The sequence below is a fragment of the Populus euphratica genome, unplaced genomic scaffold (assembly GCF_000495115.2).
Source record: "Populus euphratica unplaced genomic scaffold, PopEup_1.0 scaffold6.1, whole genome shotgun sequence".
In the NCBI taxonomy this organism is placed as follows: domain Eukaryota; kingdom Viridiplantae; phylum Streptophyta; class Magnoliopsida; order Malpighiales; family Salicaceae; genus Populus; species Populus euphratica.
In genome coordinates, this window is record NW_011499849.1 from 4,688,631 (window position 1) to 4,715,314 (window position 26,684).

At 35.4% G+C, this 26,684-nt stretch overlaps 1 protein-coding gene across 1 annotated transcript; it reads right to left on the minus strand.

The window, feature by feature from the left end:
- On the minus strand, nt 1-25,563 carry LOC105120826 (uncharacterized). Its single transcript, XM_011019211.1, has 32 exons — nt 25,347-25,563; nt 22,866-24,946; nt 21,580-22,367; nt 20,545-21,252; nt 19,633-19,767; nt 18,550-18,654; nt 18,233-18,346; nt 16,548-16,624; nt 16,095-16,176; nt 14,935-15,249; nt 14,143-14,765; nt 12,850-12,934; nt 12,425-12,619; nt 11,143-11,688; nt 10,907-11,050; nt 10,284-10,742; nt 9,434-9,570; nt 8,120-8,189; nt 7,946-8,029; nt 7,760-7,816; nt 7,593-7,661; nt 7,428-7,514; nt 7,230-7,346; nt 6,221-6,370; nt 5,054-5,138; nt 4,847-4,967; nt 4,584-4,680; nt 4,377-4,490; nt 3,384-3,753; nt 1,350-2,137; nt 902-1,024; nt 1-495 (listed from the first exon to the last, which is right to left on the minus strand). Exons 2-32 carry the CDS (start codon nt 24,898-24,900, stop codon nt 418-420), a joined length of 8,958 nt encoding a protein of 2,985 aa, XP_011017513.1. The 5' UTR covers nt 24,901-24,946; nt 25,347-25,563; the 3' UTR covers nt 1-417.
- Between the last annotated feature and the right edge of the window lie 1,121 nt (nt 25,564-26,684).

The following is a 26,684-nucleotide window of genomic DNA, read 5'->3' on the forward strand; positions in this document are numbered from 1 at the left end:
TTTTTAACCAGAACCTTCAACTATCTATATTCAATTTTGACGAAGTAAATTGGGTAAATACATGTACAAAGATACGAGATGGAATGCTGTAATATTTCATTTACAAAATCATCAGAAGAATTGATGGCCAAAAATGAACTCATGCCTTGAGGGAATAATAACTCGTCCAAGACAGCAAACTACAACCCAACAAAGAATCAAAAAATGCTGTAAACACTCTGTGGAATCAGGCTCAGGACATAGAGAGTTGTTCCGCTGGTCAAATACATGTTACACCCACAGGACAGCCGCGGACTGTAAATCAACTTCATATCTGATCTAGGGCAGCAAGCATACCCTCGTATACATTAATGACATTAAAGCAGGATATCGTATTTTCTGGATTCAACTAAATAAAAAATTTCAGAGGCCTAAATGCTATGATTTTATAAGTGGGCTCAGTCCGTCGCCTTCCCAACCAAGCTTGAGCATCTGATCGACCACTTTCAAGCTCAACTGCAAGCAGATATCAAGGGAGTCACAATAAGGTTTCATTAACAGCAAGCATTTCAATCAAAATAATGAGAGGGTTACGTGCATCACAAACAACTGAAATAGATTACAAAATATTGGACTATTTCCCCCCAAAAAGCATTGTTTTCAAATACACACAAGAAGGCAAAGCAAACTGAACAATACAAATTTGTGAGAACGCTGTAGATTACTTCAAAATATAAAGGGCCAAGCATTTAGCAGTTTTTGTGTTGCCATGAGACGGTTTAGCAAGTTGAACACATGATGCTTAAATATGAGATTTTTGGGGATAAAGGTCCATTAGACGTGTACTAACAAGACCAGGAGCACATTATCATAGAATTACCCGCTGTTAAGAGAAACAAGAACGTGAAAAAATTGAACTTACAGCAGGATCAGTGAAGATTATCAACTGTTTATCTGCAGTTGATTCCACGAGATTTGTGCTATCATCGCTTAAAGCCAGAGCAGTAATATCCTGGCCTTCTCCAAGTTTCAGAACATGAAATACCTGGACAAAATGTGGCATGCTAGTTACTAAAATTCAATTAACAGTGAGATGTAACAGATGTATCATAAGCAAAATCTTGAATAACTAAGGACACTTCAGAACTAAGTGAAGTATCTGTTGGGCACTACATAAAATGTCTATGTTATCATGCCAGGACATATAAATAACAGGTCTGTCTATTGAAACAGCGAGGGAAAATTAGCAGCAGCAGCCAAGAGTACCAGAGTCCATTTAACATATGTCAGGGAGCACATGCGGTCATCACTTAAAATACTAAGATGACGGTCACACATATTAACAATTTAAAATTCTCAGTTTCTTATACCTTTAGTGTGTAGAGATCCAGGAAACAAATCGACGGGGCAGGAACATCTAATCTGTTATCTTCACCAGTGTCCACTGATTCCAGATCAAAATCTGCAGCCGCTGTCTTTTTTAAGCTTAAGTTTTGGCTGTTATTAGAGGATCCATGATTTTCTGGACATGAGTTCATGCCAATCAAAGCACACTTCCCATCCACAGATATTTCAATGCAACTAACACTGCCAGATAAAGGAAGTTGTGCTCTAGCAATTAGTATCCCGTTAAGAGTATAGGTGTTTAGAGAATTTTGACATTTGTTCCAAGTCATTACAACCCCCTCGGATGAAAGACAAACAGAATGGGCCTCCACACCAAACAGCCTTCTGATCAAACGACCCCTTCTTATAGAATGCAACAGTACATCTGATGATTGGGAGCAAGAAACAACGATCCCAAGATCTGAACTGACACAACAACACAGTATTTCTCTGTGGTGACCACGAAGGACATGTATCGGACCCTCAATATGACGCCACCTACTTTTTTCTGCCAGGTTAGTTGCTAGAGTGCTACCGGCTGTAGGTGGGGTTCCAGTGCCTGTGGAAGGATCTGAGATACTACTTGAGCTCGAAGTGAAAGCTCTGTGCATCTTCCAGAGTAGTACAGTAGTGTCCCGTGATCCCGTGACAAGATAGTTGCCATCTGGAGAAAGAGCAAGGCAAGTGACTGGAGCACAATGTGCAATGGCAGTTTCTAGGGTTTTTGCACTATCTGCTGATATTAGCTTGATACTGCTATCTGCATGTCCACCTAAATATAGCCATAGAAGAATCAATATATTGGTTTTTCAGGAAAATGAAAAACAAATTTCATATGATAGTGAGGAAAAATTTAGCAAAACACAACTATAAATCAAACAAAATAAAAAGAAAAAAAATGACAAAAAATAACACAACTTATGCATAGATGTTAGACTTAGAGCACATATAAGCATGGATCAAAGGGTGGAATTTCTCCTTTTGTTTTTTGGCCGAAACCCTTGGCACCCTTAAGAGTATCAAGGTGCCATACAGTTTTCAAGTGAAAAAAGAGTCGAAATAAAAATGAAAATGAAAAGTAATTAAAGAATGCAGTGATGATTTTTCACATAAAAATATTTCCCTCTATTTTCTTGGAAAGAAAAGGGTAGGAAAATGTGCTTGCTTTCATTTGATTGAGGATCTTGGATAAAGATTCCCTAGTGTGCACCACTTTTTGATATTTTCAATGGTTTTTGCAAGCAATTTAATTCAATATCAACTCTAGAATCTTCTATATTTCCTACCCATTCAAGCCCTTGAGGTCTTCCCTGTCACACCCTGACCATCCAACAAAAATTCACTAGTTCGGATAGCAAAATGACCTTGTAAACCCTATCAGCCAGAACTGTGAAATTCACCATGTACCATGGACCAACTCCTGATTCCTGATTAGAACTGATTCAAGAATTTACCCTTCACATTATAAGTCCACAGGATACTTCTAATTCCTTTGACCTTCAAAGCTTGGAATTAAATAAGCAAAGTCGATGCTCAGTCTAATTTCCTAGATAATTGCAGAGAATTAAAACACCATACAACATCAAATGGTTGCAACAGTCCCCCCCCCCTGCTTGCCAGAAATTATGTTTTAAAACCTTTCTGGTATAAGTGAAAAAGAAATAATAAAAAAATATAAAGGCCCTAAAGACCTCTATTATTTCATGCGAACATAAATTTCAATTTAGCCAGGCAATGAACATTGCATGCCAGGCATACAAAAGTAGAGAAGGGATTGCATCTAATATCATCATAACAGAAATGACAAGAAACTCATGTAGTTTTAAGGCAAGTATTCAACATGATACTGGATAGTAACAAATGACACTTCTTTTCTAATTTGAAGTGGAAGCCAATGCTAGCAAAGGAGGTGAAACTTTTAAGCCTTGAATATTTTTGACAGATTTAGGAAGGGAATGCAAGCATCTCATTCCAGTTTGGATTGTATGCAGACAGTTTGTGGATCAATCAATACTTACCAGTAATTATTTCTTTGTCATGAGTGATGGAAACCACCGCTTTGCTTCTAATCCCAGATGAAGCAAATGCAAGTGCTTGGGGAAAATGCCACTCATCTCCACCAGACACAGATTGCCCTTTAAACATTCGCATGAATGTTCCACCAGCAGAGCTTGTTAAGGCCTTTCCATGTTGAAAGAGGAAAGGTGTGCCTTGGCCATCTGGCGTGTTGGGTTGCCACTTGTGCTGGGCAATATGTGCTGCTGGTGCATTTATATCAACAATTATGACAGCATCTGAAGATGCATGAATGGAAGCTGCAGGTAGATTGCAGCGTTCTGGGGCTGGAACAGAATATGGTTTGACTTCTTTTGGGTTCCTGAAGATAGTCTGACATAAAATGAAAATCTAAATCAGAATAACGTGCTCTAAATTAATACTGATGATTTTTATGATGGAATATCCCAACATGCAATTCACCAATTCAAACACAAAAGAAGGTTTTTTTTTTTTAATTACTATCAAAAGCACCATCAACTGTTATCAAGTTGTCCAACTTGCATCTAATGGATCAGCTATCTAAATGTCCAGCCTCTAATCTCAATCTGAAACCCTAGGACTAGTCCAGGGAAAACCAATGAAATATGTTCCTCCATGCTGAATGATCATTACATCACCAATTACCATGACCTTCCTCTAAGAAGCAGGTACATATATTGTTCATAAACAAGGTTAACTTATTAAACCAGCATATCCAATTGAGTGTTCTTGTCCTTGAAGAATATCAAATTTATATCATCTATATAATCATGAAATCTTAGCTATACAGGTGTAGGTTTGATAGCATGTGTCAATAGCAGAGTCTTTAGCCATTATCACACACTAAATCACAGTATACATGGAGAGCAAAAGGCTAAGTGAAAAATGAATTGAAACAAGAACTTGGACTCATACATGCTGATAAGAGTATTACATGCTTCCACAACTGTATCAGATTTAAGCCAAATTCATACCTGCAAGTGAAGAACATCAGCTAAGGGCATCCTCTTCAAGTGAGGAACAGTCAGAAGTTGGGATGGAGTCTGTCCAAAGTATGCAATCTGATCTTGTGTGGCATGTTGTTGTGCCTTTTTGTAAATAAACCAAAAAAATATAACAATAAGAAATAAGAAACAAAACCTCATTTTAACAAACAACAGAGGATAGTAGAGTTCCCATACTGGATCTGAAATCTTGTCAATATCTACCGCCCCTTCATAGGTGATGTAAAAGAAAACATTGTTTGCTGCTATAGCTTCTTTACCACGTTGCTTAAAGCTGCATGATCCAATTCATTAAACAGTTGAAATGAAAATTCCAGAGTTAAATTGCATATAATTTTTTTTTCCGGGAGGAAAATAATAAGATTGCAAATAATGAAACATAAGGGCGTGCAAGAATGAGACATTACTGATGGAATCAAACAAGTTTGCTCAAATCTTACCCGAATATGAGATCAATCCATTCATGCAAATGTGCAGATACATGCTCACTTTCAAGAGCCATATGATGCTTATGAATAAAATCAGTAGCATTTTCAGCCCAAGGAGGAAGTTTGACAGAATCTGAAAGAGCATTTAATCACAGTAAAGACTTCAACTCTGTATCTTTGAATTTCATTTACTTCACTAAAATATGGCAGTAAACATACCGAGCTTTCCACCCAACTGTGTTGTACCAAAGTCGATTGAATTTTCATTGGTTAAGATCTCGGGAAGATAAAACAGCTCAGGAACCTAAGGCAAACAAGAACCCACCACCCCAGAAGGGAAAAAAAAAGGAAGAAGTTATTAATTGCCATTACGTAGACAAAGATATGAGCAACAACTTATTATCATAGGAAAAAAATGTAAAAAGTGCACACAAGAACAAGTGATCATTATTGACACAAGACAAAGGATCAAAGCATACAATAAGATAAAGTGGTTCCTTTTATGCTAACAAGTCATTTCAGCACATGCATTACTCAAGTTGTTAAAAATTTAATGTATCATCAGTTAAAAGGAAAAATAAAATAAAATAACTCATTTGAGTTTATCAAACTAAATTATGTGAATAAATTAAAAATATTTTGTAAAAATATAAATCCTTTTGTGAGTTGGAGTTCTATTTGTATCTAATATAATCCTTACCATTAAAGAAAATGAATAAAACTCGAAGATTATTTTCTTCTTTTTTCAAGGGTTTTCAAAATTTGATGAACTTTTCCTTTTTTTTAATTTAAAATATTTTAGTTGAATCAAATGTTTGGTTAAGATTGTGAATTGCAAATCTGTTCTCTATTCTACATAAAATTTTGAAGAATGATAAAGACAATTTATAAAATAGTATTATTATTACTGTTATTGTTATTGTTATTATTATAATTATTATTATTAAGTTTTTCTTACTTATCTTGTTTAAACAATTCTTACTGAATAAAAAGTAAAAGATAATATTAAATAATCATCAAGACTAAAAATAGCCTTTTGACTTGTTACAAAAGAAAGGTGAAAAACAGCAAGAAAGAACACAAACACAGGGAAGGGGAAGTAACTTAAGGTAATATTTTTTTCTTGATCAAGAAAAGAAACTTTAACCTGTTAAAAAAAATAATGAGAAAGAAGATTGATATGGTATTTAAATTGAGGTAATTTCTTTTTTTCATGAAAGGTTTCATTAACTGTCAAAAAATTGAAGTAATACAAAATGAAAGTAAAGTTAAATTCAATTCAATCATTAAATAATATAACAAGGGCATTTTACTCTAATCAAATGTTTCAACAAAGGTAGTGCTTTATTGATAGTTTCGGATCTTCAGACAGAACATATTACATACCAATTCCTTCACATCACTCATGTCTTCAGTAACTCCATTCCAGGTAGCAGCAATATCTGAAAACATCCGATCAGCATGATCGAATTTTCCACCTTGCAATTGAATTGAGAGTGTTGTAAACGGTTCAACTCTAACAAGATAATATAAAACCTGACACAGAACCACCATTAATCATATAAACTGCAGTAAATGCACATCAAGCATTCAAGCTGTACAATAGCATTAAACAACATGCCCAATTGGCATTAAATTTATTGGTATAGACAAAAGGAAACACAGAAAACACAATATATCAAGGGAAAAATGGTTCAAATGGAACAAAAGACATCATTTGAAAAATCAGAAAGGGGGAGGGGGGAGCAAGGCAATCAGGTGCAACTGATTAGTATTTCATGAACTTGTGCCACAAGCTGGATGGAATTGGTGCATAAACACAAATCTACATTCAATTAAATACAAGAATCGAGTTAAAAATCCAAAAACCTCAATTCTACTCTGCAAACCACATGTAGAATGCATTATTTATAATTTTAAATGAAATATTATTCATAAAAACCTACATAAATCACATGTAGAATGCATTATTTATAATTTTAAATGAATATTATTCATAAAAACCTACATAAATCACTAGTAGTTTCAAAATCTGTAACATTCATCCAAAATCTGTATCTTGCAACCAGGTTCCGTTTTAAATAGGGTCTGATAATTTGCATCTTTACTTAGGCTAATTCAGGTAGGACTTAGGCATTTATCTTCTGATAACTATGTTGTAAATTGTGAGGCATCATAAACATTGTCAAGTACCCTCTTCCCATATAGGTTTCTCTTCTTTGTGATTCCCCGATATGCTACACTTTGATTTCAAGAACTTTCGTAACTAGTATCCCATAATCATGATACGAGAAAACTATGGAAATGAAGAATCTTCATGAAATGAAATGCACAGGTAAAGACAATTATGATGGGAGGACAAACTTCACAAGATTAAGTGGGAAAAATAACTTACTGTCCCTGCACTAGAGTAATGAGAACCATAATGGAATTTTGGAATGACTGGATCATCGAAGCTAGAATATCTCTCATGGAACTTTTTCAGCCGATCAGGATTCAAAGCACCAACAGGCTGCAAGTATATATCAAGCTATAATGACAGTAGAGAGAGTGCAGTTCTACTATAATTGAAGACTAATTCAAGTTATGTCACCTTTGAAAGATCTCGATAAGAAGAAGCATCAGAAAGATCCAAACTTTTTGAACTGTAATCGGAAAGAACCCATGGAAAAACTGGATACTGCAAGGTAACAAGAAAATTTAGAAATATCAAGCACAACCTTCCACACTAGAACAAGAAATTACCCGAGAAACATGCCTGAGTGATGTCATTATAACTACGCCCAGCTAGAGTATTGAGTTGCATTAGATACTCAAAGTTGCTAATCTGCACAATGGTTGCGTTGAAATTTGTTATTATTCTGAATTAATGTTGCAAATGTGAATGAAACTTGCCATATTACTGAAGTCAATTTGAGTTTATACCTCCCACCTTGCCCAACGTTCCATAAGTTGAGTTCTCTTCAGAAGTTGCTCAGGTCTCTACAACAGGAAAACACAAGCAGCTTTCTTGATATAATAGCAAAGTGAGAGACAAAAAAACATCCAACAGGCACAAAAACACACGTGCACCCATTTAAGAACTTTATAGTCAGGTAGAGATTTAAAAACCTGAGTAGCCAGATAAATATTGTTCAAATGAGGAGGTCTTGATTGAACAATAGCTCGGTAAGCATTTCTCCGTGCCTCAGTACTCTAAAGAGACAAATAAGAACCAAATATTAGTGGCAGAATTCTATTAGCATGGGAGAAGAAAATGATCAGGATAAATTTCAAGTGAAATACCCCGAAATCAAAGAAGAAGTTCGATCGGTCAATCAGAAACAATTCCAGAGCACTTCTTCTTAGCAAATACCTGAAGATGGCAGCAAACCAGTATGGAGATGAGTGAAGAGCAAAAGCAAAATGATATTATGGCCTTGCTACACAATATAACAATTTCTGCTGCAAGTGTCATAACTTCATGCATTTAAAATGATACCAGAAGATATTATTATGGTCAGTAAATGAGTTGAAAAAATAATAAAATTCTGGAAGCAAGGCATCATATGAAGTTGGGCAAAAGGATATGCGTGTTGCAGGTTATAATGCACACTTCTAATGTCTGTCAACCAAGAATCACACCTGCTAAACAGCTCAATTTCTGGAAAGTAGGACTGACATTTAGATAATGTGCTAATGCCAGTTCTTAGTAGGACCAGAATGCATTTAATAGTATACAATAGAAAAGCTGCTTACATTCTGAATTCAGAAAAAAAATAACTTCAAGAATGACTCCTAAAGTATTTTAAATCTAAAGATTTCATAGTTGTTAGCAATTGAGAAAGCACAATGATTTCATGACCAGACAGAATGCAATAAGCACTGAGCAGGTAAAAAGCTTTAAGGTGAGTACAGTCACTTGACAGCAGGTTCCTTATTCCCATTTTACAAAGGTTAAGGAAAGATAAGGACCGTGCCAAATAACACATCAATCCTTCCAGATCAAGGAAAATCAAGGTTGTGTTTCAGAAGACATTGCTAAAAATCATTATATCTATAATACAAATTACTCAAATATATGACATTTAATGTAGTGTCTCGTGTGGGAAAACAATAAATAAAGCATCTCAATAGAGGCAACCTGCATGAATCTGGTGTTATCTTTCTAAAGTAAGTCAAGAAACTTTCTATCAATGATGCTTGCATATCAGGCTAGCATGCTAATGCAACATGTGAACCCAGAACATGTAAAATCATAAATCAGCTGGAGCAAACCAAGAGCCCTAAAGTCAACCAACAGATGACCCGTTAAACCAAACCAACTTGCACCCCCCACATATTACGAAAGAAAAGAGTGTGTCAGCTGTTTTTGGTAAGCCAAAGTTATTATATTTCCTTGTTGTAACTCAATTTAAAATCATATACTTATGACCCACCTAATACAATTGCATTCTTCTGACAAACAACTTGTGTAATCAAACATGTTATCAGAATATAAGACACTCAAATTGTTCATCTTCGAAAAAATTTATAAAGATTCTTAGTTGTTAAAATTAAAGAATAAACAGTAAGAAATACAATTCCAGTTACACTAATAAAAGCCAAATAAAATTTTACCGTCGGCTATAAATCTGATGGAGGGAAGACATCAGCCAACTGTGATCCTTTTCTTGGACTCCCAATTCAGAAGATACCATTCCATCAGCATCGCTCTCAGTGGTATTAACTATAAAGTTTATTCTCCTAGTAGTTACCTGAAGAAACAGTTACTTATTTGCTCAGTAAATACATCCAACTTAACAGCTCAGAGTAAAAATGTCAAGAGTTTCTAGTTTTCAAGTTCTCAAAAGGGAAACAGGCAAAATGCTCTACTTTACATCCTATTTGTTGAAAGCAGTAGAGTGCTTTGCAGACACATTTATGAAAAGATTGAATGCCACGTGCTACAATGGCACACACCACCAGCAGGGTAAATGATGAAAAGAAATCAGAATGGTTTTATACGGAAAACTTCCAAACCAAAGACAATTGCTGCTCGTTGAACACTGCAACAATATCATAGGGCCACATCTCACACCTACTGGCATCATTTCCACTACAAGTTGGGCTTGAAAATTACCACAAATGGCATCTAAGTTGTATCAGTCAACTCCATGATCCTCCACCATAATTATAAAATCAACAAGCATGAATTACAGTGTTACTTAAAGTTCCCTGCGTCTCTATATTCCAAAATTGGACAAAACCAAGGAAGCTCTAAATGGTTGAATTCAATTTCCAAGTGCTCCTCATCAGAAACAAAATTTCTTTGCTTCTGGTTTCTTGCACCCAGTTTTAAGATCTTGATTTAGCACCATTTGAAATTATACGAGACTAACATCATAAATTTAAGATTAAAAACATGAAAAAGAGAAAGAATTTGGTGGATGATTAAAAAAGGATGCCATGCTAGTCTCATAGAGCTTACTTGAAATGTTCCTCGCATAACTGTCAGCGGCCGGACCATAGATGAAGGAAGTTCAAGAATGATTCTTTCATCAAGTTCACTGGGTACATAACCAGGTGCAACTGCAGATGCATTTTCCAAGTCTTGGTCCCTGACAAGCTGAATGTCATTAGGTTCAGCTGGAGGCTGCATATTTTGATCAGTTGCTCCAGACAAGGTCAGCTGACTCTGCCCACTCTGCTCAGTATCAAAGGATCTACCATCAAAATTCTCAATTTCTGTACGTTCCCCATCTTCATTTAGTCCCTCCACAGAGATTGCTTCTGCTGCCAGAACAGGAACATTTCCTTTATCATGCTTCATCTCAATTTGATCCTCATAATTAGCAGCAGCACCAAAATGATCAGACCCTTTATAGTTCCTCCTCAAACATCTTCTCATTCTTGAAGAAGTTTCCATAAAATCTAGCTTCCAGAAAACCTACACAATTGTAAAAACAATTTTTCAGAAAAGAAGCTACTCTATCTAATAAATAAGAAATTTAATATGAGAACAGCAAACCTAATACATTAGATAAAAACATGTCAATGCCAAACAGTTTTGATGATGCAATACACTTCTGTAAGTTATCTCACACAACATACACGTTCAGGATTGCACAAGGAGTCCCCAAAGGGCCCGAAAAGACTCTTCATCTCTATCAAGCAATGTATAAGTCTGCGCCAAGCACGAATTCCACTGGATAAACGATGACGAGATATAACATCAACTTGAGCACGCCTGTCAACCTAGCAAAATAATGATAGTAATAAAAATAAAAATTCATCCAGGTAGTTATATCATACAAGAAATTATAATGCAAGGCTAGCATGACTCAAACCTCTAATCGTTGCATGTTTCTTGCTAAAGCAAAGCTAGCAACAAGGACTGCAATAAATTTATAGGATAGAGCGTTGAAATCTTTCCCATAGACTGATCTTGTGTCAGCTGGTTGTAAGCATTCCATCCATGCAACTCCCATGGCTTCAGCAATATTCCATCTCCTAACACGCTCCATATCACTAGCATTTCTTCTCTGTGCAGACGTGGCCATTGCAACAGCACTAAGGCCCCGTCCAGAACCAATCTTAGCATTACGTTGAAGATCACGCGCAGCTGCCAACGCAGCAGCTTTTGCAGCAGCCTTATCCTTAGGATGAGCTGGTGTTTTGTTAGGCACTTCCAAAGGCTTTTGAAAGCTTGAGAAGGTATGTAATCTAGCAGTTTTTCGCTCCAGCAAGGAAGAGTCACGTCTAAGATGTGTAGTTGTTGCAGGAGCAGGGGTTTCTCCACCTGCAGCACCAGCAGCAATCATTGCCAATGCCATTGCAGCTGGTGGTGATGCAAAAGCAGCTGCCCAAGCGGGAGAAATCATGCAGAGAGCAGCCTGGAGAAAATGGATTAAAATGCCTCATGTAATACAGCAATTCCAACTTTATTTTTATTTTGTTTTTGAGAAAAACGCCAAAGATTTCTAAAAAGTGATTAAGGTGTGGAATGGAAACCACAGCATAGCAGGTGCTGGCTATCCAAGGTTTAAGAAAAAACATTCGAACAAGAATAAATAACAATTTTAAATGAAATATGAAAGAAAAGCAAAGATGAATTCTTGGTAGTATTTAGGTGCAGAATTATAATACTTTTCCAAACCAGTGTAATGACAACAGACAAATAAATAATGCACTTACTGTGTTCTGAAAGAAATTAAGCCATAAGAGGCTAGCAACAGATGACAACCGTAAGCTTAAAAACAAAGAAATGAACACCACTTCAGGCATGCACTCACCCTAGAGATGTTTTACAGACATTCGCTTCCAATTATATGCCTCTACCCATCTTCTTCCATTTCCTAACATGCTAAATCATAATAAGTTCCTTAAATACAATTCCCACATGAGCTAACACTTTATATGCCTTCTGGGACACAAAATTGCTAAAAAACTTAGCCTCCAAATACATCAGCAGAACAATTATCAAAAGTCTGTTAGGAACATACATTACCATGGTGCACAAGAATATGATAACTAGCATAAAATAAAATCCCTCCAGTAAAGCATCAAAGAATTGGTGCCAAAAAAATACAGTCATGAAAATAACTAAACAAAGTAAACATCTTCACTAACCTCTATTTGTAGTGCATCAGCAGCTAATGCACGATCATCAACAACAAGAGGATTTAAACCATCAGCAGTTGCAAGCTCATGAATTCCAGCAAGAAGGGGCCGCCACCTCCTCAATACAGCAACAAATGGTGGTAAGATACCCTCAAGGTACTGTTTACGGAGGGGTTTCCTGTCTCTGCCAACAGCATGCCATACCTGCAACATACATGTTACACTATGTTAACTTCTAAAAAAGAATCTGCATAAATGAAAACAACCACAGTATCCAGCTGCATAAGCATGTGGCAAGTGGAAAGCAGAAATAAGAATCCTGTAAAATAAGATCTCAGATACAAATAAACAACAGAATGGATAAGAGCTGAGGATATAACGACAGCTGTAGTCTAGAGTTACACCATACCAAGACAGTTTTATGCAGAACAAACCTCAGAGTAAAGAACACAAGATGCAACCAACACTCTCTGTCGTTTTGAATCAGAAATTGGCATGTTCAGAACAGGTGAAAGCACACTGTAGATGGATAGCACAAATTAGTTCAAGAATTGCATGCCAATAGCACATGGTAGTGAACAACAGCCAAAAAGATTACACTAAGGACTTGAGGATAACAAAAACCCATGTCAAAGCAGTAATAAATAAAATAGCATCTATGCAACATGTTATTGTGAATATGCATTGGTATAGAAAAGAAGAGAATGAACAGGAAACAAAAATAAACGCACAGAACAGTCCACACATATCATGAGAGAGCTGAATCACACTGAAAATGATGATGCTTCTTGCACCCCAAAGAAAGCAGGACTCACTTTTCCCGGTAAGAATTTAAACTGTTTATAATTAACTACCTATATTGGTTAACAAAAACCTGAACAAAGATTGCAGTAAATTATGAAGAAGCAAAACATGAGCTGTAAAGTAATTTATCTGATAATGTGCTGTATTCATTAGTTTAAAAGAAAAACATTAAATGCCTATTTTTGATGGTGTAGGTTCCCTAGCAGTTCATCAAGTCTATAGTCCAAGTAAGCCCAGGAAAAACATAAACTGCACTTGTTTCCCGCTATAAATTAACAGCAATAACCTGAAATTAAAACATTCAGGTTTTATGTTGTGAAAAAGACGAAGAAGCAAGACAGTGGTAGCTGGAGAGGTGAAATAGGCAACATGATGACCATAATTTCAGATCAAATGAAAAAAAATCCCAAGAACTGAAACTAGGAGATTCTTCCAATACAATGATGCACCACCCCAGTCAGTGTTGACTTGAGCAAGTCTGAAGGGAGTGCCTATAATAAACGCATACCAACAAGTGCTACCCAGTTCAGTATAAAATATCAAGTAGCTTGATTTCTTAATTGAGTTACCCAACTGCAAGAGGTTGCAGCCAATAACATATGCCTAATTATTCTTAAAATCAGTTCCTATCCCCTTTTGATGCTGATTTACAACCACAACTTATCAGTGTTGCTTCATGTAAAGAGAACTAAATCATCATACTCAGAAATACTTATGAAAAAGTATGAAGATACTCAGAGGGAGTTCTCACCCATGAAAACTTATTCAATTTTCTCCGGCAACATAGTGTTAGCAGTGGTTTGACAAAACTTAAAGGAACATCTCCGTGGTAGAATTTGGATTTCATTTAGAAGTTTGGAAGATCATTATCTCATAAGAAACTTCAAGGAAAAAAAAAAGTTTAAAGAAAAAACATCTATTACCTCCACAGCAAAGCTGATCGTGGTTGTCTCATAGGCATTCGAGCACTGTTTTCTAAACACATGATGTTGCCAGCTTGTCGGTCAAATCCTTCTGACATCCCATCATCCATGCCTACATTTCTCATGAGCAAACTGGTCTCCCCATTGTCCTCCTCTCTCATAGACAGAAGCACCATACGGAGCATGCATAGAAATGGTTGGTCGCTATCCAATAGCTGATATAGTGCCGCCATTCCACCCATTCCAGTACCAGATCCTCCACCTATACCAAGACCACCACCAAGTCCAGACTCGTCTAATAACAGAGCTTGAAGCATGGCAACTGACTTTTTAACCAAAGGAAGTTCAATCCAGTTTCCATTTGCATCTTTTTCTAGAGTAGACCTCCAAGATTCCCATCCACTTCCACCACCACCAAAGGGAGCTGTTTTTGAAGACAGGCCAACACCATACCATAGTCTGCTCCTAAATTTCCAACCCTCAGCCAAATCCATCATACAGCTCCCATATGACACAAAAGCACATGAAACAGATTCATAAGGCTCAGCTGCTGCTGCTGCGGTAAGACGTTCCATCACACTCGCAGAAATTTGCCCATTTGCATCAGCCATTGAAGCAAGGACCTTAGGAAGTCACATGTTAGTATATGAAATATAAAATTCTAAATTCTATTAACTGATGAAAATATATGTCAAAACATCCCGAGTAGAAATTAGCATAAAATTCATAGATCTTTTGCTGCCAAGTGCTATGAATAAAGAAGCCAAGCATAAGGGAAAAAATTATACATACATCAAGAGGGAGTCCCCCAGAGTCACTAGATCTGCGATCACCGAAGGCTTCAAATGAATCCACACCAAGGGAACTTGAGCGATTATTGAGGGGAGATACAAGAGAAAGCGGAGATGGTGAACTATCAGCAACACGTGATGCACAAGAAAGTTTGCTTTGTAATCGTAAGTGATCTTCAACAAGCATTAAAATCACAATAGCATTTTCAACCAAAGCCACCGAAAGCTGAGCAGCGTTGTCTGCTTCAACCTTAGCATCTTTTGGTGGCAAACCCTCAGCTGCAACACCAGCAGCTGCAGCAGCAATTACTTGAGTCTGCAGCAAAAGAAAAGTTTGATGTGGATGTAAGTGCAATTATCCTCTCATAATCCAACCAGAAATGGTGAAAGATAGCTGTCACCATTCTTTCTAGTAAGAGTTTCAACTAATCAAGCAGTAATAACAGTTTCACATAATGCAAATTCATCAATTAAATACAAAGTTTACTATGGTCACAGAATGTTCTAGCTCTCCACCTAGCCACAAAGTCTTTGAAGTGGATGCATATGATAACAAAGTCACAGCACTCATATTTGTTTCCCCATACACTAGGCCAATTTGTTTGATTATGGAAGTTAGTTGTTATCATAAAGAATGTTATGTTGAAGTCTGGGCTGGTAGTGCTTGACATGGAATTGGTAAAAATAAAATTTGGCATGCCCTAATAAATAATGTGGATATCCCCTTCTGGCAACATATATTTTGGATGTAACACCTTAAAACAGCATATCAGTCGTCATTATGCTAGGCAAGTTATTGTCAGATCACATGCTGCTAGGCCACAACTGGATAGAACTCTGGGTGAAATGAACTAAGTTCCAAATGGAATAGAAGAGAGTTGATAAAACCTAAATGGGAAATCATATGAATGCTTTAAAAGTATTAAAAGAACATATCAATTAGCAAGTGGAAGTTTTTTCTTGCTCTACTGCCACTCCTTGTGCACATTTTCCATGCAGATTCAATTCTACATTTTGGTGTTATTCTAGCATAATTCTATTGGTGGTCACACCTGCTTCAGCTTTTTATACATTTTAAGACTCATCCAAAATGAAAATCGAGATTGCATAAAAAATGACATGGCATAATATTCCCAAAGAGCAGAGAAACACAAAAGTTACCTGAACCTGCAATTCTCTTGCAGCAAAGTCTAGCAATGCACCCAAGAGTCTTCTTTTAAATACAGGCAGTGATTCTTCCCGTCTTTAAATGATGAAAAAGATTGACCAAATAGAGAAATCAAATATTGGCTATTAGGTATCATCAATAAGAGAGGAATAATAGCTGTAGCTCAGAGTTTATGGGTTACAGAAAAGGAATAAAATATCACATGAAGCTAGTGTGAAGTTCGTTTGGGAATTCTATAGATATCTGGATAACAACCATATGGTCCATGCAGTACAGTCAATAATCATTGAAAAAAAAATCCAAGGAAACAAAATGAATCAACTCATTGGAAACCCACTAAGAGACAAGAATTGATGTTATCAGTTTTTGAGTCCGCCAACATAGGGACAATCATGATCCATGAAATTAACTGAACCTCATAACAGGCCGGTAAGATAGGGGAATACCTAACTCGTTGGTCTCCTGTGCTTGATCCCCCAACAATAGAAAGCCATTCTGCACAATGAATTGTAGCTTCAATATCCTGTAAAGGGGAAATGAAAGCTAATATAAGCAGGGTTTAAGGGAAACACATCCACTCAACACAGATTTGACAAGGGTGTATTATATCAGAAAAGATTTGACATATAGAAAATAAGTACAGGTAAAAAATATTGGCAGTTACTGTTTCAAAACAGTATATGTAACAGATATTTACACTAGTAATATGTTTCAAGCTGCCACATAATAAGCACCATTAACAGCTGTGATTTCATAGCAGTGTATGCAGAAGGTATTTGCACAACTAGTAAGTTTCAAACTGTCACCTAAGGGCAATAACTGACAGCTACAGTTATGTAATAGCTGTAAATCTGTAAAACACAATATTATTTTTAATTTAAAACCACAGGTAGGAATGAAGATCAGCTTCCAAAGAGAACTTTGAGGTTGTTTCTAACTTGCAGGATTCTAATATCTTTAAAATTTCAGTATACTGCACTTGTCACAAAGCTTATAATTTGTGAAAGTAATTCCAGGATATCATTTCAAAATCTGCAATTATTGAGCTGAAGTAATTCCAGGATATCATTTCAAAATCTGCAATTATTGAGCTGATTCAACAATGATGCTTCATTAACTCTAGTCAAATGCAGGAAACACCAAGATACGCAGAAGAAACTATAAACATATTTTATTGGAATCAATAATAGAGAACAGGAACATAATGGTCAAGCAATCAAAAGTAGTCTATGGATCCTATCTTCCAACAGGGAATAGAGTAATACTAGTTATTTGACCCACACTTCACCATGGGTCAGATAATTTTTATGGCAAAAAAAATTAAATATGCAAGCTTTTCAAATGTGTTTTTTTTTTAATTCTAATTATAAATCAAAAGGCCTATACATGCATTTAATTAAATACACCAAGAATCATTTGTGCCAATAAATGCAAATAACAAAGTGTTAAGGCATCTATCCAACTCGCCTCGTTGCGAGTCAAATAAATTTTTTTTCTTACACAAAAGAATTAATATGTAGGTGTAATTAACATGTCTTTTTACATCGAGTAAAAAATATAGCCATGACTTAAAAAATTGATACTTACATATAATAAAGATCATATGCGTCAATAAAAACATGTAAGATCTTAAACTAGTTTTTAATGTAGTAGATGAATGAAACAATGTTGCAACTACTATAGTGAAACATCATTTTCTTAGTCTTTGTATAATAATTTTTCAAAACAAATGTAAAAAAATTAAAAAAATACAAAAGAATAAAGATAAGAACAAAAAAAAAGAGCATACATAGGCCTAGTGTAGAGTGATAAATATTAAAAGTGTAAAAACTAAAAATAATATTTTTTCCCCAAAAAAAACTATAAGGGAAAAAAATGGAAAAACTAGAAAAATATTACAAAAAAATGAAGATAAGAAGAAAAATGGTGATAAATAGACCAAATGTAAAATGATAAAAATGCCAAGTATAAAGAGAGAAAATATAAGAAAAACTGAAAATTACAATTTTGCCACTGATACAATAAAAAAAGGAAAATTATACCATTATACCATTTCTACCAGAAAACACCATGTCCTTTTAGTATATGTATAATATAAAAAATATAAGAAAAGGTATTGAAAAACACCCACCTTCCAACCATCCTTCTGGCGCATTGAGTGCTCTAACATTATAATCAAGAAGTTGTGTACGAGATCCTCTATGTCTCCTAAGCTAGCCACATTAGAATCTTTGGTTGCACTCATCTGAAAACACAAGTAATGCAATTAAAAACACAAAATGAATAAGAATAATCAAAGTATGACTCCAAAAGCTTGCTACATCAATATAAAAGCTCTCAATTAAATATAAAATGTTCTTATCATAACTAGGTGTCATGCCCCTTACAAAATAACATTTAAGTATAAAATCAGCAAAATAAATCCATAATGATGTCAGGTTATGTTACCTCGTAATTAGAGATTAGAATCTCTAGAAGCCACTCAGGCCATTCCTCCATTTTTGTCAGACTGCTTCTGTTTTCTGGATGACTGCAAGCCAAAAACAGCAGATCCTGAAATCATATAGAATGCAGCAGCTCAGAAACTAAAAATACAGAGGACCTTGATCGGGAAAACTAGAAATGTGAGATTAAAAAGAGAATTTAGACTACATATTCAACTTATTTCAACTATTTGTAAAGGGGTTTTGACATGGCCATTTCTAGCAATTCAGCACATCATGCATTACCTCGAACACTTCGTAAAAACATTTGTTGTAGAAATAAGAATCCACAAAATAATTATGCATCAACATGATGACTGAAATAAAACTGAACATTTATCTATACTCCTGTTAGCTGATCAGCTAGGGCTATGGGGAAAAAACACTATAGGATGCAGGAGCAAACCCACTTAACTATATTATGGAGAACCAATAAATAGAATACTAATGAAAATTATAAGCCTTCAAGTTCCTGTACTTCAAAATCTTCCAATATCTAAGTTCCAAAAACTAGAGAATATGTTGTTCATTGTTAAATCTTACTGTCTAAATGATTTTTAAAATAATGTATTATAGGGAGCTTCTTGGCTGTCACCTCATTTAATAAAATAAAGATAGCATCTACAACCCACTTCTTTCATAGTAGAAATGACATAAAATTAGCACTCCCTTACAAGAATCCATATCTGGTGTCCACCTTTGGCTTTCCAATTATTTAAAGAAACATAAACTATTACTGTGTTTTTAGCATAGAGTTCAAAAATTCCCTCTATTGGAAACTCTTGTATAGTAGTGTAGCTAAAGGTAAATTTGCTAAAGCATATAAAACCTCATAGATCAACTTGTGTAGCCTTTATTAATAACAACACTAATGTGACAAAAAAGTGCAGACTGAATTTCTGCACAACTTGGGCAATTATAAAGCTTCATTCTTTTTCATTTATATACCAGAAACAAATCCAGTTCAACAATGATCTGAAAAGCAAAAAAAATGCCTGCACAGAAATAACAGCACAGAAACATAGCATGTTGCACAAAAAGGAAATACCTGTAATGCTTGGCTTTGCAAGGCTCTAGATGCATAAGGCAGAGACCGCAACAGAACCAACAGAAGTTGTGAGTGTTCAAAGCGATGTCCAGAATCATAAAAGTTCAGCCCCTCCTCTGTTGAGGAAGCATTAATCTGAAAAGAACAAAGGAGTGATTTACAAGATTTGTTTTGAAGTTTTGGTGAATAAAAAAATCATAATGAAGCCATCCATTTAGAGTTTTCAAGACATTTAAGAACAACAGACAATCTCATAATATCTCATTCACAACTTTAAATGTGCTTACAGACCACAGTTAAAACAACAGTTTTACCTGATTCTAATAAAATATGGTGAAGCGTTCACAACAGAAATAAAATCAACATTTCCTATGAAATATTTAGTTTTGAAATACAACTTTATTTAACTATGAAACATGACCAAACATTTAGTTATGCATGCTACTGGTGGATAGGTAGATACATAGAATGCTTGTGATCAATTATAAAAAAGCAGTTATTCCAAGGCAAGAAGAAATATCAAGGTGCACCAGCAATGCAAACTGCCAATCTTAACATCACCGTTAAGCCTTGACTTTCTAGTGCAAAGAATAAGCACGAGTGTGTGCAAAAAAGTCATGCATGTTCCCTCAATGGAAAAAGCATGTAATATAGAATTATGGTCTCCTAGAGATATAATGATAGAATGACTAAATCTTTCATGTTTTGTTGATTTGGAATAAAAACCTCATCAAAATTCAAAAGGATTTAGCAAACAAAATAGTAAGGAAAAACATTCGAGGATTTGTATTTGAAATCATAAGGAAACATTTACATATTTTTACTTTGCAATGACAATAAATATTTTTGAAAAACAAGAATATTCATTAATAAACACATTCATTGAAATGGATGAGACTGGAAAAAAAATACCGAGGCTGCCAATAAAGCTGTGTATACAGTGGTTGTCATAAGCCTATTGGGCGCTGCTTGGAAAGCCTTCTGTAGTGCAAAAAGTAGTAGAGAAACTTTATCATCAAACATTGTACCGCTGCCATCATGCAGGCCACCACCAAAAAAGGTGCTAGTAGTATCAGAGGGTGCATGTGAACCAAACTTGAAATGACCAGAAGTTACAAGAGCGCCTATTAGCCCAATGATTGCAACAACAATGCCATCACTTTTATCAACATTGTAAACATTATTCCTTGCATTATCAGCACTAATAGAAAGGCTTATACCACCCAAATTCTTAATAAATGGGTTTTCAGAAACAGATGACATCCTTTCAATTTTCATGCCAGGGGAAGAGGTGGCAGGACTGCCACCACCGCCACTATCTAAACGTTCAGATTCATAATCTTGATCCAGAGAAGTCAAGTCCTTTTCCTTTTCATCATTCATTCTTCTTTCTGAAGTACCCTTACCAATATCTAGTTCAGTTTCTTGAACTTGTAAGCTATCATCACTCTTTGCCACTGATTCTGGAATGCTATGTTCACCGGCTTTTGCTTCTCGCTGAAGCAGAACAAGAAGTGTTTCTATACCACCACATGTTATGAATGACTCTGCAAACGTACAAGCTCTAGCTGTATTTGGTTGTATGACTAACCTGTAGATGAGATTCAAAACTCTGGCAACCTGAAAGAAGATTTTTTTGGCAGGAGTCATTTAGGATAGATTTATAAGCAAGTGGCCAGTGTAGAACATCATAAAATATTAAAATGGACCATATAATTTATCACATCTATACAGCAGCAAGATTCTGCATATATGAATCTTATTATTATTTTTTTATTCTGCATATATGAATCTTATTATTATTTTTTTAAAAAAAAAGCAGACAAAGTTCACAGAGAAAACTCACATGGGAGGCCATGTTAAATGTGGGGAAATACAGACTGCTGAAATGGCTGATATACATTTAACATCATAAGCAAAACATAATGGTCAATAAAGTAACTTTACCTGATTAGGTTGAGGGCAATCAACCATGAACCCAAGCAGACAACGGAGGTCATCTGTGGCCACTGCAGCAGATGCTGCTCCTATTAGAAGTTCTATGATCACTAAGAGTTCATCAACCAAAGCATTCAATTCACCCACTGGACGGGTTGCCTCTTTCGATGAAAACGTATTCACAGAATCCTTCTCGATAACTGTCCAATAACATCTTCTGCAGCCATCAAGCAGCATCTGAATAGCATTGGCATCTCGCATCACCAATGACTCTGAGAAAACCATGTCTGCTAGTGAGGACAGAAGCTTCTTTTGCAATCCATAGTTGCACAAGCTCCAAATTCTCAGATCCAGTAACAGCGTAGTGAAAAGCTGCACTTTGAGGGCATGATTATGCTTCTGGGACTGGCATAGGGAAACAATGGCTGCAACAAGTTCCTCATCTCCAACACCATTGCAATTCCCAGCATCCAATGAAGACAAAGTTTGGAGAAGATAATTTAAGATTTTTGAGAGAACCTCAGGCCCTCTAGTGCGGCACAATTCTTCATTGTTCCCAGGATGTTGAATAGCTATGGAAATTATTCGGAATACTGGAGCAGCCAGAGTAGCTGTGGCAAAGGTCATGGGAACATTTCCTTGTTCTGGTTCCAGACTATCTTTATGCACACTGCTTACTGCTAGAGGAAGTAAGGAAATGGGGCCTCCATAAGCCAACGCCCACAAAGCCTCCACTGGTCGCATTCGTGTAGCTACATGGACTTGTCCTAGAACCTCAGCTGGCCGTCGGAGCATGCCTTAGCGGACACAAATAGAAAAATTAAGAAGTAACATATAAGTGACCAAATTATTCAGGGCATCAAACAAAAGAAAGCCCTCAACCATACACAAAAAGATATCAAAGGTTTTGTTAAAATTGATGCTGTAGCCCTCAACTAAAAAAAAATTAATACTTGTTGTCAGGTCATTTAGGACTGAATCCGGCAATGAACAGGTGAACCAGACGGAAGACAATTTAAACTGGGCTTAACTGTTAATGATAAGAATAATAAAAAAGAGAGGAAAGAGAAAAGTAAAGAAATATAAAATCTTCTAACTCCACTCATTGAATTATTTATTATAGTGAAAACATGAGGATTGGATAAAAATTGAGCGCAAAAAAAAAAAAAGACAGGCATAGCTGCACTAGCAGAGGGGCATCTTCAGACATAAAATCTTCTTTCAGATAGTGATACAACAGGCACCATGGTATGTAGAAGATAAAGGAAAAGGAAATAATTGCATAATGTACATACCTGCAGCACCAGAAGGAGAAGCATCGGGACAGAAACGCCCACTAAGCAAACTGGGATGATAGAGAAGGTGAATTGACCCTCCAATCTCTGCATCCAGAAGTGAACTTTCTTCTGCCATTGCTCGAACGTGGTCATTTGTAGCTCGCCAGGGAAGCCCAGCAGCATTACCAAAACAAGGCAGCACATCCCCTCCTCTGGAAGCTAAGCGTGCCATCCTTTCAGGACCAATTGGCTCCTTAAAGATATAAACAGGCCCCATCTCAGCAAACAAAGGACACTGCCTACGACGTCGTTGTAAACCAGCCATTGTAGGAGGAGGGTTTGTCCCAATGCAGCAAAATGCTAGTGGCTTTGAAATCCGAGGGAACTCAAAAGGACGAGTTTCATACAAGGATCCATCAATATACAATCTCAGTTCACTCTCTGTTTTCCCAATCAGTCCCTGCTTGTAAATATGCTCCAAACCAATAAAGTACCAGCATTGTGGCTTGAATGCATGAGTGAAATGCAAAGATGCCTTCTTTCCCTTTCCGCTACCACTTTCAACAACCAAAAACTGAGCATGAAAGTAAGCCTCTATGCCCTGGTTATCAGCAGACAAGAAACTGAACAATCTAGGCATGTGGGTCGCCCCTTCACCAGCAAGGGCACTGGCAGCAGCTGCAGCTGACATAGCAGATGATTTTCCTGACTTGGCTGCTGCAGCAGCTGCAATAGCAGCTGCAGCAGTAGCTGCGTTCAATGTGTCTGCAAATGATTCGATATAAATCCATGTCGCAAATGCATAACCATTGGTAAACGGCCAACGACTCTCTCCTGGACCAAGTAAACCTGAGCTCTCACCATCAAACTCGAAAGTAGATGCTGGTCCCTTTGACTCCTTTCCACCCATAGCCTTCTCCAACACTAGCATTAAGCGATATGCCCATGAAGTAGTAAGCGTTCTTGTAATTACTTGCAACCATCTATGCAAATCAACAACATTAAGAGAATGACCTGAGAGGTACTGGATACAATAGCATAAAGGAGTCCCGTCCCATCTCATATGTTCTGTTAACCCACCAGCCTGAACAAAGATTTTCTCTGCGGTCCCCAAAAGTACTCCCAATAAACCAGCCATAGAGCACATGGCTCTGTTTCTTGTGCAAGCCCGTAATATGGCAAGCAACCCCCTCACCATTCGTGTCCTAGGGGACATGAAAACCTCACTGTCACCTATCCAAGGAAGGCAAGGAATAAGCTCACCTGCCACAATGGCTGCCCTAGAGTTCAGCATTACACTAGGAGGATTATGATCCTCATCCTCAAAACTTTCAACTCCACCCATTGTGGCCAAAAGGGAATCAACAACCAAGTAAGCAATGCCCTCAGCTTCCTCTCCACTTCCAAAACTCTCAACTCCACTGACAATGTTCTTCAGCTTGTCCATGCTTTCAGGCTTTCCCATTATAGCTGAATCCACCAAATGCAATAACTCTGGGGACACATTTGGCATTGCAGCTTTTGGCTTAACCTTTTGCGGTGAACCAGTTGGTGAAAATCCATCAATAAAGTAACCAGAATCTAGACTGGTTGACGAGTGTGACTGCTTAATTGCATAACCAAATTGTGTCTCAGGCCCAGGGCTCAATGCAGAGCGATCATGTTGAATTTCCATGACAGAGGAAGAATCATATTCAACACCATAATTACTGTATGAATTAGGAGAGATTTCTCCAAACCTATCAAACGAGAATCTCTCACTCTCTGAATTCGATGACCGGTTAGAATTGATATTATTAGCCGGAAACTCACCAAAACTCTTTTCTTGATCTTTTAAAGACACCAGTTCAAACTGATCATCATCATCAGTATCTACAGAAATATCCCCATCCATAACCAGATTTTCATTTTCTATCTCCTCTTGACCACGACTAATCACATTTACATTCTCCTGAGGAGATTCTCCTACCCTACCTTCCTCTAGAAAACTATCTACTTCCTGAGCACCACAACTTTCTCCAATCTCCTTGTTTTCTTCTTCTTCTTCTTCCATTTTCCACTTCTTTTAAAGACAACACATTTACCCACCGCACGCAAACCTATTAACCAAACAGAAGAAAATTCAAAATAGAATACCATTTCAAACCAATGCTAGACAATTTCAATACTACAGAACCAAAATAGCTTATACGAATTGCAAAAGAAATTAGCTCAAATGATTTTGAATCACTTGAATTCAGCGGATCTAGCTTCGAAATCACATACATTTAATTTAATAAATGAAGTATATACACTAATCTGCCTTTTTACTTGAATAATCACAACAAGATCTCTTTAATCACCATATAACCAATCAAGTAAGTCCCTCTCTCGAACACACATAACATTCAATATCAAAAGTTAGAAAATGAGATGTAAAATAAAATGACGAGGCTCAGATCAGAGAAAATCCCCAATGACAGCAAGAAATTGAAAATGTAATAAGAAATTGATCCTTACATTAGAGAAAAGAATCGGTCAGGTTCGATTTTGGAAAAGTAATGATTTTTTAAGAAAAGAAAATTATTTTTGATAGGAGAGGAGAGGAGAGGATCGGAGAAGACGAAAGAGGAGGCGAATTGAACGCGAGAGAGATATGGATTCAGCAAGCCCAGTCAATAACCAATGCAAAGCAAAGGGTGGTTAAATTAATTAGTGACTTCATTATTAGGCTTATTTGGTTTTGAGTTTTGAAACTTTTTTTTATGGGTGAGAAAATCTTTGTTTTGTCTTGCTTTCCTTGCAAGTAAAATAAAATAAATTTATACTCCTGTCTTGTATGTCTTGTATAATATTTAAATTCAAAATTAAAAACTTAAAATTTAAAATTTAAAATTAAATTAAAATTAAAATTTAAAATTAAATTAAATTTAAAATTATTAAATTTTAATTTTAAGTTTTTTTAAAAAAAACTAAGGCTTTGTTGTAAAACAAATTTATTTTGAAAAGTAGTTTCTAGTTTTTATGAAAAATACATTTTAAAAAAATAAATTATTTTTTAAATTTAATAACATCATGAAAAATAATTTATAAAATAGTTTTTAGTTTTTATTTATGTTATAAAAAATAAATTACAAAATAATTTATTAATTTTTTTAACTTGTTAAAAAATAAATATTAAATCTAACAAATAAAAAAATTTAATGGGGTAAAAAATTAAAAAATAAATATTAAATCTAACAAATCAAAAAATTTAATGGGGTAAAACAATTAAAGAATTTATTGTAATAAATTAATTTAAATAAAATAAATAATGATTAAAATGATAAAGATTAAATTTGATAAATAAAAAAATTGAAAAATAATAATATTTTAAAAATATATAATTTTATAAATTATTTTAAATAAAATAAATATAGATTAAAGAATATAAATTAAATCTAACAAATAAAAAGTTGAAAAATGATGATAAAAAAATTAATTTTATAAATTAATTTAAATAAAAAAATAATATCAAATTTATAACTAAGAATTAAAAAATTAAATAACAATAAAAATAAAAATATATATAAAAATAAATTAAATATATAATAATTAAAAGATTCATAGTGAAATCAGGTGTAATTAATAAATAATAAAATATTTTTATAATTTTTAGAAAGTATATTTTTTCTAAAATAAAAAACATATTTTTTTAAAATCCACGTTATTAAAAGTAGTTTTAATCAAAAAAATTATGATAAATAAAAATAAATAATTAAATAAATAGTTCTAAAACATTATTTTTTATTAAATAAAAGGGCTTAAAAAATATAAAACCAAAAATTCCTAGGGCTTTGGAGGTTATGTTGAAACAAA